Genomic DNA, 16651 nt, shown 5'->3' with positions numbered 1-16651 from the left:
AGCAAACACATCAAACTTGTAAAATTTAGAAAAAGTGTGTAAGGAGGACCTGGTAGCCGCCTTACAAATCTGATCCATTGAGGCTTCGTTCTTAAAACTGCTAGAAAAAAACCTATATCACACAAGCGCAGAAGATTAACCACAAAAGTGGACATAGGAATAATCCACAATAATGAATATGTAGGAAAAATAACAATAAATAAATGTGACCATAAAAATGGTAATATTAATTGCCAAAAAAAGATGCCGGTTACAAAAAACAGGAACTATACATCATAGCTGAAATATAAAAGAATTTTAATTACACAAACAGTAATAAATAGGTCGACCTATTACAAAGTAAATAACACTGAAATAAATGCTCAAAATTCACAAATATTCACAAAAACAGTAGTTAAAAACAAATTGTAAAGTACAGAAGTTCTATATGTCCCTATAGGAAGCGGCTTTGTATTACACCCATAAAACTATAATGTTCATATCAGAGCCGTATTTCAAAGTGGCAGTCTACTTTCGCTGTCTTGTTTATTTAATCCTCCAGTGTTTATGCAGAAGTGTAGAAAGTTGTGAGGAGCCGTCCAAGTGGTAATTGTAGGTAACGTTGTGCTCCTACGGACAGAGAGTCCTCTTAGTGTGTTATCAGGATACAAATAACAAAACGTATATCCGTACTCACATGTCAGAAAACAGGAGCCGGCTTCCAGTATGAAAAAGCACCGATCGTGCCGTGGACCACCCACTGAGAATACGGGTTAGAAATTTGGGCAAGGGTGCTAAGCTATAAGTGTATAGATTGCGGCTGAAAACCCGGTGATACAGTGCAGTTTCTTTTACAGGTTTAGAATTGATCCAGCAAAACTAAACTTCCAAGACCTTTTTAAGGGTCAGTACTGCAGTTCTCACCATCAAATGGTTTATTTCGCCAGAATAACAAAAAGCTCCCGTGCTGGAGCAAGGTTAATGAGCAACGCGTTTCAAAACAGAAGTTTCTTTCTCAAGCGGATATGAACATTATAGTTTTATGGGTGTAATACAAAGCCGCTTCCTATAGGGACATATAGAACTTCTGTACTTTACAATTTGTTTTTAACTACTGTTTTTGTGAATTTTGAGCATTTATTTCAGTGTTATTTACTTTGTAATAGGTCGACCTATATATTACTGTTTGTGTAATTAAAATTCTTTTATATTTCAGCTATGATGTATAGTTCCTGTTTTTTGTAACCGGCATCTTTTTTTGGCAATTAATATTACCATTTTTATGGTCACATTTATTTATTGTTATCATTTTTCCTACATATTCATTATTGTGGATTATTCCTATGTCCACTTTTGTGGTTAATCTTCTGCGCTTGTGTGATATAGGTTTTTTCTAGCATTTCTAACTTTTGAATTTAGAGTTAAAATATACAATTTTACACTGGTTTTACTTTATTATACTCTTTAGCTCTTGTCTTGAGCGCTCCCTAGTACATTTTTAGTTATCCACTGGTTTTTATCATAGGCCTTTAGAGGGTGTCCTATCTTCTAGTTGGAGTATTTATATCTTTTGGCGCTGGTCACTATATCCTTTAATTCGTTCTTAAAAGCCCAAGAGGAAGACACAGCTCTAGTGGAATCAGCTGTTATCCTCTCAGGAGGCTGTCGTCCCGCTGTCTCATAAGCTAAGCGGATTTTACTCCTCAACCAGAAAGATAGAGAAGTCTTAGTAGCTTTCTGCCCCTTACGCCTCCCCGCATAGATGACAAACAAAGAGAAAGATTGTCTGAATTCCTTAGTAGCCTGAAGATAGAACTTCAAGGCTCGAACCACATCTATATTGTGAAGCAAACGTTCCTTTGCTGAAGAAAGATTAAGACACAAGGAAGGAACAACGTCTTGATTAATGTTACGATTCAACACCACCTTAGGGAGGAACCCTAGTTTAGTGCAAAAAAACGCCTTATCAGCATGAAAAACAGATAAGGGGGATCACATTGCAAAGCAGAAATCTCAGAAACTCTGCGTGCAATAGCCAACAAAAAAAATAACTTTCCAAGATAACAATTAATGTCAACAGTATGCATAGGCTCAAATGGACCCTGCTGCAAAACACTAAGAACAAGATTGAGGCTCCAAGGCGGAGCCCCAGATCTAAACATGGGTCTGAACTAGCAGATAGGCCCTTCTCCAGTCCATCCTGGAGGAAAGGTAAAATTCTGGCAACCTTAACCTTATGCCAGGAAAAGCCACGCTCTTCACACCAGTACGTCCTCCACACTTTATGGTAGATACGGCGAGTAACTGGCTTACAAGCTTGAACCAGAGTGTCGATAACACTCTCAGAGAACCCTCTTTTGGCTAAGACTAAGCGTTCAAACTCCACGCAGTCAGCCTCGGAGAATCTAGATTTTGATTAACGAAGGGACCCTGTATCAGCAGATCTCTGCGACAAGGTAACCTCCACTGAGGAGATGAGGACATCCCCACCAAATCCGCAAACCACGTCCTTCGCAGCCACCATGGAGCAATCAGAATCAGAGATGCTCGCTCCTGCTTGATGCGAGCCACCACACGAGGGAGAAGCGGTAATGGAGGAAAAAGATATGAGACTGAACCTTCATGGTACTGATAAGTCATTATCAATTCCGCCTGAGGATCCCTCGACCCGTACCTGGGTAGCTTGGTATTAAGGTGGGATGCCATGAGTCTCTGCCCACTCTAGTATCCGAGATACTTCTTTCATCGCCAAGGAACTTCTCGTTCCCCCTTGATGGTTGATATAGGCAACCAAGGTTATATTGTCTGATTGAAATCTAATCAACTGGGACGAACCTAGAATGGGCCAAGCCTTCAAGGCATTGAAGATTGCCCGGAGTTTCAAAATATTGATCGGAAGGGAGGACTCTTCCTGAGTCCACAGTCCTTGTGCCTTCTTGGCAACCCAAACGGCTCCCCAGCCGGAAAGGCTTGCGTCCATTGTCACAATCTCCCAGGACGGTCTCGAAAAGCACGTGCCTTGGGACAGATCTGGACAGAGCCACCAGGAAAGCGATTCTTGACAGGTTGTCCAGCCCAATCTGTTGAGACAGATCTGAATGGTCATCGTTCCATTGTCTCAGCATGCATAGTTGTAAGGGTCTGAGATGGAATCTGGCAAAAGGAATGATGTCCATGCAGGACACCATGAGTCCTATTACCTCCATACACTGAGTGACTGGGGTTCTCGAGGAGGCATGGAGGGCAAGACATGCAGAAGTTAGCTTGCAACGTCTCTGATCTGTGAGGAATATTCTCATGGATATGGAGTCTATTATAGTTCCCAGGAAATTCACTCTTGTACTTGGAGTAAGAACTCTTTTCCAAGTTTATCTTTCATCCATGTGATCGAAGAAGACTGAGAAGGGACTCCGAATGTTCTGCTAGACGAAAAGATGGTGTCTGTACCAAGATATCGTCCAGGTAAGGCGCTACTGCAATACCTTATGTTCTGGCAACGACTAGAAGAGCCCCCAGAACCTTTGTAAATATCCTTGGAGCAGTAGCTAGGCCAAACGGAAAAACTATAAACTGAAAGTGCTGATCCAGAAAAGCAAACCTCAGGAACTGAAAATATACCCTGTGAATTGGGATGTGAAGGTATGCATACTTCAGGTCTATTGTGGTCATAAACTGTCCTTCCTGAACCAGAGGCAGGTTTGACCGTATTGTTTCCATCTTGAAAGAGGGAACACTCAGAAACTTGGTTAAGCACTTTAGGTTCAGAATTGGACGGAAAGTTCCCTCCTTTGGAACCACAAAAAGGTTTGAATAAAACCCCAAACCTCTTGCTGTAGGTACTGGGACAATTACTCCTAGAGAGGAGAGATCCCATACGCAACTTAAGAAGGCAGCCCTCTTTTCTGGTCTTGTCGAAAGGCTGGAGAGTTGTAATCTGTCCCTGGGCAGAGGACACTTGAATCCTATTCTGTATCCTTGAAATACAACCTCCAGGACCCAAGGATCCTGTACATCCTGGAACCAAGCGTCTGAAAAAAAGAGACAGTCTGATCCCGGATCGGGGGCGCCCCTTCATGCTAATTTGTTCTCAGCAGGCTTCTGTTTGGGCTTATTCCAGGAGTGAGCGGGCTTCCAAGTACTCTTAGGCTGCTCGGACTTGGAAGAGGACTACTGTTGTTGCGACTTGTCAGCACGAAAGGAATGAAAATTAGACAGTTGCCGTCCCTTAGGCCTATTCTTATCCTGCGGTAGGAAGGCACCATAGAGATAATGGAGTCCAGCCCTGGACCAAATAAAATCTTCCCCTTGAAGGGAAGAGAAAGGAGTCTGGATTTAGAAGTCATATCCGCAGACCAAGACTTCAACCAGAGAGCCCGGCAGGCTAGAACCACAAAGCCAGCAGCATTTGCATTTTATGCGAATAATCTGCATATTCACATCACAGATGAAGGAGTTGGCAATTCTCAGTGCCTTAATTCTCTCCTGAATATCCTCGAGGGGAGTCTCCACCTCAATGAGCTCCGACAGAGTGTCGCAGCAGTAGGTAGCTGCCACCGGTTGAAATAAAAACCCTGTTGAAACATCTTCCTCAGAAAAGTTTCCATTTTTTTTATCCATAGGCTCTCTAAAAGAAGAACTATCCTCCAGAGGGATAGTAGTATGCTTAGCCAGCGTGAAGATAGCGCCATCCACCTTCGGGATGGAGCCCCACAAATCTAATTGAGACTCAGGGACCGGGAATAATTTTTTAAAAGTAGACGAGGGGGAAAAAGAAGTTCCTACTCCTTCAAATTGGTTACTAATAATGTTCAACATCTTAACTGGCACAGGAAAAGTCAGAGGGACCTTCCTATCTTCGTAAACCCTGTCTAATTTAGGGATCTTAGGCTCCTCAGGGAGTGTAGCCTCTGGAACCTCTAGCGTAGACAGAACCTCCTTTAATAAAAAAAAAAACGCAGATGCTCAAATTTAAATCTAAAGTAGAGTTCCTCTGCCGAAGAAGGGTTAGTAACTGAAGTCTCCGACTCAGAAAGTTCACCCTCTGAAGCTACAAAGGTTAACTCATCCTCTGATAGCTGGGATATAGTAGTTAAATCCGACAAATATTTAGATGGCTCTAGGTCAGGAGAACTATGTTTAACCTTTCTCTTGCGTTTGTTAGAGCGAGGTAAGGCACTCAGGGCCACAGACATCTCCGATTGTAACTGTGCGATAAAGTCCAGATGGAGGATTAGTTGAGCCACGGGGAACTGCATGTGGAGCGGGTAGTAGTTTCTCGGGACCCAGATTTCTGAGCAGTAGACGGCTCAGAAGGGCTAATAGTGCTATGAGTATTAGCAGGCTTGTCTCCCTTTTTAGACTTTAGAACAGTGTTTAGGCAAATGGAACAAAATTGAGCAGGTGGGGAAACCACAGCCAACCTCAAAATATAAACAGGAATTATTAATCAGTACAGAAGGAGCGGAACCTTATAATGTAGTATCGGAGTCCTCCATAGCTTTGTATATACCCACAGAAGGACAATAAAAAAAGAAATGCTTTGAATTAAAAAAAAAAACTGCACCTTAATACTCCCAATGCCTGGGGCACTCACCACCTCCTTGACCCAGACAGAGAACAGTGAAAATGCTCTCCTCAGGAGTGATGTCTGCAGCAGGATCTTAGGAAATGAAAGAGGAAGCACCCGGTCACGTGGTACGTAAGACAGGACTTCCCCTACTATGAAAAAGGGCACCAAGCCATTATGAGCTGCGCAACATTACACACAGCCTATGAGCCTAAAAAAAACCCCTCACATTAAGCAGATATAAATCCCCAAACTGTTCAAATAATCTCCCTGAAGGAGATATTAACCCTTGATCCTATTGTGGTATAAAGGAGCCACACTGTGACCCTGTATAGCGTTTTAAAATGTATATATAAAAAAACGGTCTTGCCCTCCAGGATCCATGCTGTGGAACAGGAACAGCCTCTCAAGTGTGACAGTCTTGTAGCAGCGCTTCTGACATGGACTTGAGTGTGTAGCAGCAAGCAGTGAAACTCGTCAATACTGATTGCTCATGAGCCATTTGCGACAGTCTGGATGGGTTCCCAGGAAATCTTTTCCTGCATCTAAAAAAACTCTAACTTTCATCAATACTCTCACAGAGGTTGACACGATTACTTAAAACTCCAGCCCTATCTCGAAGGGAACATACCCATTACAGGACTATCCAAATCTTTTGACACTACTCTGCCACCTCCAATAGTGACGAAAGGCAAAGAATGACTGAGGGATAGGGTAAGTGGGAGGGATATTTAAGCCTTTGGCTGGGGTGTCTTTGCCTTGGTGACCAGGTGTTGTATTTCCTAAAAGTAAGGAATTAAGTTGTGGACTCTCCCTGCCTTATGTAAGGAAAATTCAAGATTATCACTATCCTGTTATTACACAAACATTTTATTAGCAGAGAGAGGAAAAAAATGGTATACCTGCTGAGATCAATCCCTGGTGGATCTTGGTTTAGCAAATAAATTAACCTATTAGGCGTTGTTACAAGGATATCTGCCAAGAGAAAAAAAAGAAATTAGTTTATATATTTTTTTATTTTTTTAAAATATAATAATCCCACACACCCATACAGACACACAAACCTACATAGACGCAGACAAACATACATATACACAAAAAAAAAAACATTTTGAAATGCTGCAAAAAAAATCACCTGTGCTTTTGAATAAAATTGGGATCTTAGTCACACAAGGTGTCCCAATGTTGACTGGTCCCAACACTACAGTCCTTTGCCTTCATGGTTTGAATCATTCCTGCTTTTTCTCTTTATAATAGAACTAGTGTTAGTGTAATGAAAGAAATATACCTCTTAGGAGGCATATCCCTATCCCTCTATATACACACATTTCCTATACGATTACATCTTTCATATGATTATAAGCTCTGCAGCTGTCACTCTCACAATGACAGCGAACAACCTGCTGTTTTTCCTACGGGCTAGATACACCTTCCCAAATGCGCCGCGACTGATCGATTTATTGATGCAGAAATCCTCAATAGACGGAGGATGCGGCACATTCTTTTCCCCGCACACATATGTATCCCCTTTTTCCTCCGTTTTAGCCGCCATCACCCCCAACTCAGTCTCAGTATTTTTCTTTCCGCCCATCAAGCTGTACACTCTATTAGCAATACGGGCGGAAGTGACTCTTGTATTCATTTTCCTGCGGTTTGAGAATAAATATTGTTTTTGAGTTGATGGGTTAGTATAGAGCTGCTGTTACAATTTTAAATTGTATTGATACCCTCTCAAGCAATTTAGCAGCACCAGGCAAAAGCGCACAGACCGATAGGAGCCGTATCGCAAGTTCAGCATATTTAGATCAGCGGAACTTTACACCTTTGTCCCACCAAGGATTGGTGACGTAAGACCGCAGCAGAGAGAGAGGCCCAGGGCTTAACGAACAGCGCTGTCCTAGCGCTTGTCTCACACAATCTCTACTGCGCATTGGCGCTGGTCGTTAAGGGTTAAGGCCAGGCATGTTTGTCTTGCGCCGTCTCTATTGCGCATTACTGCGTCAGCAAACATACTTGGCCTTTTATTATATAGGATGAGACTCCCTGGCTTTATTAAACAACTCCAAATACAATGTCACAAGTACACCTGAGCTTGGGTGGGGTGCTTTAACCAATGGAAGATGGTCAGTTTCCATTATTTTAAAATATAAATCCACTAAAGGGACAATAAACCCATTTTTTTTTTCTTTCATGATTCAGATAGAGAATACCATTTTAAACAACTTTCTAATTTACATGTATTATTTAATTTGCTTCATTCTCTTGATATTCTTTCCTGAAAAGCATATCTAGATAGGCTCAGGAGCTGCTGATTGGGGGCTGCACATAGATGCCTCATGTGATTGGCTCACCCGTGTGCATTACTATTTCTTTAACTAAGGATATCTAAAGAATGAAGCAAATTAGATAATAGAAGTACATTAGAATGTGGTTTAGAATTGTATTCTCTGTCTGAATCATGAAATATTTTTCTGGGGTTTAAATGTCCCTTAAGGCTGGTTTAGCACACTTTACAAAAAAAAATTAAATACATCTTTGGGAGTGAAGCCAATGTGATCAAATACTTACTCAAAAAGGGGGTTATCGGAGCAAATAAGTTTGCAAATAAACAAAACATGTTTAAATTCTGCAAAACACCCATGCTTTTATATAAAAATTGGGATCTTATTGGGATATAGATATACATACATACATACATACACACACATACAAACACATATACAGTTTTACCATATTTCTTAGATGACTTTGGTCCAAACTGTTTTGCAGCAACACCTGCTTTGTCGATCATTTGTATCCTAAAGCCAATACCTTCAGACAACTTGACCAGCTCTCTCTGAATCTAAACAATTTTGAGAATGGAATGTGTTATTGCACATTACACCCACACATATACATACATAATAATATATAGATAGATACATATACACACACACAAGAAAGGGAAAAATTTAGCCACCAATCAGCAGGCGCTACCCAGGTCCTAAACCAAAAATGGGCTGGCTCCTATGCTTACATTCCTGCTTTTTCAATTATAAATAGGAGTCAATTAGAAAGTTGCATAAAGAGACAGTCAAGTCCAAAAAAAACTTTCATGATTTAAATAGGGAATGTCATTTTAAACAACTTTCCAATTTACTTTTATCACCAATTTTGCTTTGTTCACTTGGTATTCTTAGTTGAAAGCTAAACCTAGGAGGTTCAAATGCTAAATTCTTAGACCTTGAAGGCTGCCTCTTATCTAAAAGCATTTTGACAGTTTTCACCACTAGAGGGTGTTAGTTCATGTGTTTCATATAGATAACATTGAGCTCAGGCACGTGAAGCTCCTAGGAGTGAGCACTGATTGGCTAAAAATGCATGTCTGTCAAAAAAACTGAAATAAGGGGGCAGTTTGCAGAGGCTTAGATACAAGGTAATTACAGAGTTAAAACGTGTATTATAACTGTTGGTTATGCAAAAATGGAGAATGGGTAATAAAGGTATTATCTACCTTTTTACACAACAAAAATTCTGGTGTTGACTGTTCCTTTAAAAACTGTATGCTCTATCCGAATCACGAAAAAATAATTGGGTTTTGTGTCCCTTTAAAAAGGGAAAAACTATTTTACAGTACACTGTCCCTTTAAATCATCTTGGTCAGATCATGCCAGCATTCTTTACAAGTCCTGCAGCTCATGCATTTGGATGCGTGAGAACAGGGGGCGCAGCTGCACAAGCAATTGCTGGAAACCTACTGCTTTGCAATACAGAATTAAAGGGGCAGTTTACACTAAAATTGTTATTGTTTAAAAAGATAGATAACGCCTTTACTATCCATTGCCCAGCTTTGCACAACCAACATTGTTATATTAATATACTTTCTAATGATTAAACTTCTACATTTCTGCCTGTTTCTAAAACACTACAGACAGCCTCTAAATCAAATGTTTTTTGTAGTTTTTTTTTTTCACAACAGGAGACTGCTAGTTCATGTGGGCCATATAGATAATAATGTGTTCACAGCCAAGTAGTTATTTAAGATTTAGCACCACACAGTACTAAAAGCAAGTAAATAGATAATAAATATAAAGTCATGTGATCAGGGGGCTGTCAGAACATACTTAAATATAAGGTAATCCCAGAGGTAAAAAGTATATTAAAGGGATAGTCTACACCAGAATATTTATTGTTATAAAAGATAGATAATCCCTTTAGTGCCCATTCCCCAGTTTTGCATAACCAACACAGTTAAATTAATATACTTTTAACCTCTGTGATTATCTTGTATCTAAGCCTCTGCAAACTGCCCCTTTATTTCAGTTCTTTTGACAGACTTGCAGTTTAGCCAATCAGTGCCTGTTCCCAGATAACACTGTGCTCGTGCACGTGAAGTTATCTATATGAAATACATGAACTAACACCCTCTAGTGGTGAAAACTGTTAAAATGCATTCTGAAAAGAGGTGGCCTTCAAGGTCTAAGAAATTAGCATACGAACCTCTTAGGTTAAGCTTTCAACAAAGAACACCAAAAGAACAAAGCAAAATTGGTGATAAAAGTAAATTGGAAAATTATTTAAAATGACATGCTCTATCTGAAACATGAAAGTTTATTTTGGCCTAGACTGTCCCTTTAACATCACAGTGTTAATACAAAAGTGGGGAATGGGTAATAAAAGGGATTATCTATATTTTTAAACAAGAACTTTTCTATTGTAGACGGTCCCTTTAATTGTTAATTTAGAACATTGTCCTGTGATATCTTGCATAGTTAAAAGGGACATTGTAGTGCAAAATGTATATGCTCTAAATTGCAAAAGGGTTAATCACACAGTTAAAGGGACATGAAAGTAAAAAAAATTCATGATTTGTACAGAGCATGAAATTTTAAGAGATTTATCAATTCATTTTAGTTATTAAATTTACTCATTATATAGGTATGCTTTCTAGAAAAGCATATCTAGATATGCAGAAAAGCACCAATGCACTACTGGGAACTAGTTGGTGATATGTGGCTACACACATATGCCCCTTGTCTCTGGGTCACCAGAGGTGTTAAAGTGTCAGTAAACCATAAAAAAAATGTTATATAATTCAGTGACAGACCAGGAGCGAGCTGCACTTAGTGCTATGGCGCGGTCGGGCCAGGCTGTGACTATACAGCTGGCCCGATGCGCTGTTTGAAAAAAACAGACCCACTCAGAAGATCACAGAGAGCGGGTCTGTAAAACAGCAGTTATTTTTTTAAATTCAAAGGGGAAATTTGGTTTTACAATGTTTGCGCTATTATAATGTTATATAATTCTGCACTATGTGCAGAATATTATAAAACACTCCATATTTTTGTCAGTTCTCAGGCTACTTGACACTGTCCACCAATAGAGACACAGGAAGTTCAATGAACAGTGAGCAATGGGTACTTTAAATATCAGTTGTGCATAAACCTGAATTTCTTGCAAACGTTTGCTTTAAGGTGAAAAATGTAACATTTAACTGGTGTTCTCATACACAGTTTTACAAATAATTAAAAATAAATAGTTTACCTGGCTGGTGAGTTCTCTTGTTGGCGATATGATCAAAGCTCGGACGCCTTTATTCATTGGTTGTTTGAGATGCGTTAAAACTGGAATTGAGAATGCTAAAGTCTTTCCTGAGCCCGTGGGTGCACAAGACAGAATTTCACGTCCCTTTAATGAATAAAACAGAAACATGCATTAACAGTTGACCACTTATAACACAATATGCATTTTAATATTAGAAGCTTGCTCTGGTATTCTATTAAAATACAAGGGTACCAATTTAAATAATACCACGTGATTTCAGTGTTTATAGGGAATACGTTTAGAGAAAAACACCTAAAAAGCTCTATAAAACGTTGAAAGGAAAAACATAATTTATTTAAGAACTTACCTAATAAATTCATTTCTTTCATATTGGCAAGAGTCCATGAGCTAGTGACGTATGGGATATACAATCCTACCAGGAGGGGCAAAGTTTCCCAAACCTCAAAATACCTATAAATACACCCCTCACCACACCCACAATTCAGTTTAACGAATAGCCAAGTAGTGGGGTGCTAGAGAAAGGAGTAAAAAGCATAAAAAAAAAGGAACTGGAAATATAATTGTGCTACAGTCTTGAGAAAGGCCCAGGGAAGGGCCGAAACGCGTTGGCTATTGTATGGTAAGCCTTATTTCAATTGCATTTAGGAATTTGTTAGCGTTATTGCACTATTTTTGTTTGTTTTCCACAGGTACACTGGGAATTCATGCTCTATTTTTGTTTGTATCATTTTTAACCCTCTCACTTACTTTGACTTTTTTTGGATTTTTCTTGGATAAACTTTATACTATATTATATTTTTGAGAAAATCTACACACAACAACATAAACACAGGATTTATTGATTTTGACAGGATTCATCTATAATATTGTCTTCAACACACATTTGGAATTTTTTATATTTTATATATTTTTCATTTTTTCCACAGGAAGTTTTTCATGGCACTTCACTTTGTATTTTAATTTTTATTTTTTTTCACTATATTTTACATCACCGCTGACACATTTTTTTTGGACACAGTCACACAGACACTCACATTCATAGGAGAGACTCTGTCTAGGATTTATAACCGATTAAACATCATTAAAGGACTCAGAATTTCTGGAATATTTTATCAACAACCAGTCATTTAACAAACCACACCACTCTTTTAGAGAACTATATCTTATTGGCCCAATAGGACGACCAAGTCTGTTTTTTAAGTGTTTTATTTGCTACATGGATCCATGTATTTTTATGTGATTTTTATCTGGTTTAATTTTATGTAATTTTATCATATGTGATTTTATATGTGATCTATATGTGACATTGTTCTAACCATTATAACTGGTTATTTGTAATTGATCGCTAATAGACCACACACTGTCTGTGAATAAATTGTGTTCAACCTTTAGCGATGTAGTTGTCCTCTGCCCAATTTGAGGCGCTCCTCAGACTCCACTATTATCTTTATACAAAAAATCATAACCACCATAAAAAGCCCACCCTTTGATAAAGCATATGCGAAACGTGCGTTAGGCGGTTCGCACTGCTGCTCTGCTTAATTTGTCTCTAATAAGAAAACGGGGAATAATTTACTTATGGGGTTATAATTTTGGGAAATTTGATAATAATTGGTAATTGGTTGGCCCAAACTTTGGGCACTTATATAGGTGTTACAAGTGGAGCTGGGACGGCTATATTGGGGAGTGTGGAGACAGATACTTATTGACTTAATTCGTTACAGGCAAATCTGATATATACCTAGCAATGGTCATGTCATCCACACTTTACCTTTGAGCCCACTACAGCTACGCATACATAGAGATAGAATTTAAAGTGAATTATTTGCTATTTCCTCATAGAAGACACTTTCCTTAATATTATGGCTAATAGGAGGTGACTCCTTTACCAGAGAGCATACAGTGCAATTTTATTTTATATTTATTTTTTCTTTTCATAGTAATTTACTTTTTCTTATATAACACAGCTTGATGAATTTTTTTTTTTTTTCCTCAAACAAGCTTTATTGAGTGTAAACATGGTTGGCATACAGTTATATATATACATACATTTTGATGAGGTTATACAGAATGGTTCTGAGAAATGTGCAGAAGTCTCTGAGTATTTAGTGATAGTGAGAACCAGTCACTTAAGTCATCAAGAAGCAGTTATACCAAATAAGATTGCATGAGTGAAATAGGTCCTTTGCCAAGTTAGTCCATTGATCTTGAGCTTGTTTCTACAGAGTGTTCGTAGAACTACAGGGAGTGCAGAATTAATAGGCAAGTTGTATTTTTGAGGATTAATTTTATTATTGAACAACAACCATGTTCTCAATGAACCCAAAAAACTCATTAATATCAAAGCTGAATATTTTTGGAAGTAGTTTTTAGTTTTAGCTATTTTAGGGGGATATCTGTGTGTGCAGGTGACTATTACTGTGCATAATTATTAGGCAACTTAACAAAAAACAAATATATACCCATTTCAATTATTTATTTTTACCAGTGAAACCAATATAACATCTCAACATTCACAAATATACATTTCTGACATTCAAAAACAAAACAAAAACAAATCAGTGACCAATAGACACCTTTCTTTGCAAGGACACTCAAAAGCCTGCCATCCATGGATTCTGTCAGTGTTTTGATCTGTTCACCATCAACATTGCGTGCAGCAGCAACCACGGCCTCCCAGACACTGTTCAGAGAGGTGTACTGTTTTCCCTCCTTGTAAATCTCACATTTGATGATGGACCACAGGTTCTCAATGGGGTTCAGATCAGGTGAACAAGGAGGCCATGTCATTAGATTTTCTTCTTTTATACCCTTTCTTGCCAGCCACGCTGTGGAGTACTTGGACGCGTGTGATGGAGCATTGTCCTGCATGAAAATCATGTTTTTCTTGAAGGATGCAGACTTCTTCCTGTACCACTGCTTGAAGAAGGTGTCTTCCAGAAACTGGCAGTAGGACTGGGAGTTGAGCTTGACTCCATCCTCAACCCGAAAAGGCCCCACAAGCTCATCTTTGATGATACCAGCCCAAACCAGTACTCCACCTCCACCTTGCTGGCGTCTGAGTCGGACTGGAGCTCTCTGCCCTTTACCAATCCAGCCACGGGCCCATCCATCTGGCCCATCGGCCCATCAAAACTCACTCTCATTTCATCAGTCCATAAAACCTTAGAAAAATCAGTCTTGAGATATTTCTTGGCCCAGTCTTGACGTTTCAGCTTGTGTGTCTTGTTCAGTGGTGGTCGTCTTTCAGCCTTTCTTACCTTGGCCATGTCTCTGAGTATTGCACACCTTGTGCTTTTGGGCACTCCAGTGATGTTGCAGCTCTGAAATATGGCCAAACTGGTGGCAAGTGGCATCTTGGCAGCTGCACGCTTGACTTTTCTCAGTTCATGGGCAGTTATTTTGCGCCTTGGTTTTTCCACACGCTTCTTGCGACCCTGTTGACTATTTTGAATGAAACGCTTGATTGTTCGATGATCACGCTTCAGAAGCTTTGCAATTTTAAGAGTGCTGCATCCCTCTGCAAGATATCTCACTATTTTTGACTTTTCTGAGCCTGTCAAGTCCTTCTTTTGACCCATTTTGCCAAAGGAAAGGAAGTTGCCTAATAATTATGCACACCTGATATAGGGTGTTGATGTCATTAGACCACATCCCTTCTCATTACAGAGATGCACATCACCTAATATGCTTAATTGGTAGTAGGCTTTCGAGCCTATACAGCTTGGAGTAAGACAACATGCATAAAGAGGATGATGTGGTCAAAATACTCATTTGCCTAATAATTCTGCACTCCCTGTAAAAGATCCATATAATCAAACAATCCATAAACTTAGGAATTTGACAACAGGTATTTAAACATGTGAGGATAGATATGTCTTCAGTGAGCTTGCTTCATACCACTGAAGGTAACATAAGGCCTGAAGTCTCCACCCGTCCAGAGTGACGGGGGTTGGAAAGAGTAGAGTAGAATAGAGAGAGAAAGGGAGATGTGATGTAGTAGAAAGGGAGGGAGAGAGAGGAGAAAAAAAAAAAGGGGGAGAGGGTACAAGGAGGAATGGGAGAATATGCAAAGATCACTTATGGTTTAGAAGAGTCAGAATCCCTTTCCCTCCCATGTCAGTGTCATCATCTCATGTGTAGCCAGTCTTCCAGTTTTAAGAAAATGGTAACGCTCCAATCTAAGTAGGTCCCCCACTCTATGCTTCCACTCAAGAACTGTTGGAATCTGAGGACTTCTCCAGTGCGCCGGGATAAGCCCTTTGGCGCCGTTCAGCATTAGCATGAAAAGTAGATGTCTGTCTATTCCAATGATTTTAGGTAGGTCATGGTAAATCAGATATGTTGGCTTAAGTGGGATAATGGTTTTAAGGACTTTGCTCATCTCCCCCAGCACCTCCTCCCAGAAAGGCTGTATATGTGGACATGTCCACCATATGTGAAGGAGAGATCCCTCCCCTCCACAACCCAGCTTGATGAATTTTTAACTAAAAGTGGCATGGTCCACAACACTGGGTTTATTTTATTAATTTATATAATAAACGTTAAGTTTTAAATAAACTAATTTTTCTACACAATGAACTCACTTACCCTACATGTATGAGATGACAATCCCCCCAAGTGTGCCATAATGATGCTTCTGCTCCTTTCCTCTTCAAATATTTAAACTATATCTGGCATTAGGCACTACCTTATCCTATACAAAGGTTTAATAGGACTTAGGTCTGTGGATTATTATCTCCAGTTCTTTCCCACCTATCCCTTTAGGTTAAAAGGGAATTTTTTCACTTTCATGTAATTGGCAAGAGTCCATGAGCTAGTGACGTATGGGATAGTAATACTCAACATGTGGAACTCCACAGAAGAGTCACTAGAGAGGGAGGGATAAAAATAATAAAAGCCATTTTCCGCAGAATAAAATAATCCACAACCAAAAAAATAAGTTTTTTCTCATAGTTGAAAAGAAAAAAAACTTAAACATAAGCAGAGGAATCAAACTAAAACAGATGCCTGAAGAACTTTTCTACCAAAAACTGCTTCAGAAGAAGCAAATACATCAAAACTGTAGAATTTAGTAAATGTATGCAAAGACTAAGTTGCTGCTTTGCAAATCTGATCAACTGAAGCTTCATTCTTAAAAGTCCACGAAGTGGAGACTGATCAAGTAGAATGAGCTGTAATTCTCTGAGGCGGGGCCTGGCCCGACTCCAAATAAGCCTGATGAATTAAAAGCTTTAACCAAGATGCCAAGGAAATAGAAGAAGCCTTCTGACCTTTCCTAGGACCAGAAAAGACAACAAATAGACTAGAAGTCTTGCTGAAATCTTTAGTAGCTTCAATATAATATTTCAAAGCTTTTACTACATCCAAAGAATGTAAGGATCTCTCCAAAGAATTCTTAGGATTAGGACACAAAGAGGGAACAACAATTTCTCTATTAATGTTGTTAGAATTCACAACCTTAGGTAGAAATTTAAATGAAGTCCACAAAACGGACTTATTCTGATGGAAAATCCGAAAAGGAGATTAACAAAAAAGAGCAGATAATTCAGAAACTCTTCT

General features: G+C 39.2%; 1 protein-coding gene across 2 annotated transcripts in view; it reads right to left on the bottom strand.

Annotated features, from left to right (window-relative positions):
• The window catches only part of DDX52 (DExD-box helicase 52), a 192296-nt gene that overhangs the window by 141900 nt on the left and 33745 nt on the right, over positions 1-16651 (bottom strand). For both annotated transcript variants that reach the window (XM_053706886.1, XM_053706888.1), the window contains exons 5-7: positions 11069-11212; positions 8276-8387; positions 6448-6520 (exon numbers count right to left, since the gene is read on the bottom strand). In XM_053706886.1, coding sequence (XP_053562861.1) covers positions 6448-6520; positions 8276-8387; positions 11069-11212 — 329 coding nt within the window. The remainder of the gene's footprint in view (positions 1-6447; positions 6521-8275; positions 8388-11068; positions 11213-16651) is intronic.

This window comes from Bombina bombina, chromosome 3, assembly GCF_027579735.1.
Source record: "Bombina bombina isolate aBomBom1 chromosome 3, aBomBom1.pri, whole genome shotgun sequence".
Taxonomy (NCBI): Eukaryota; Metazoa; Chordata; class Amphibia; order Anura; family Bombinatoridae; genus Bombina; species Bombina bombina.
The sequence above is the reverse complement of the archived record's forward strand: the minus strand, read 5'-3'. Positions and strand labels throughout refer to the sequence as shown.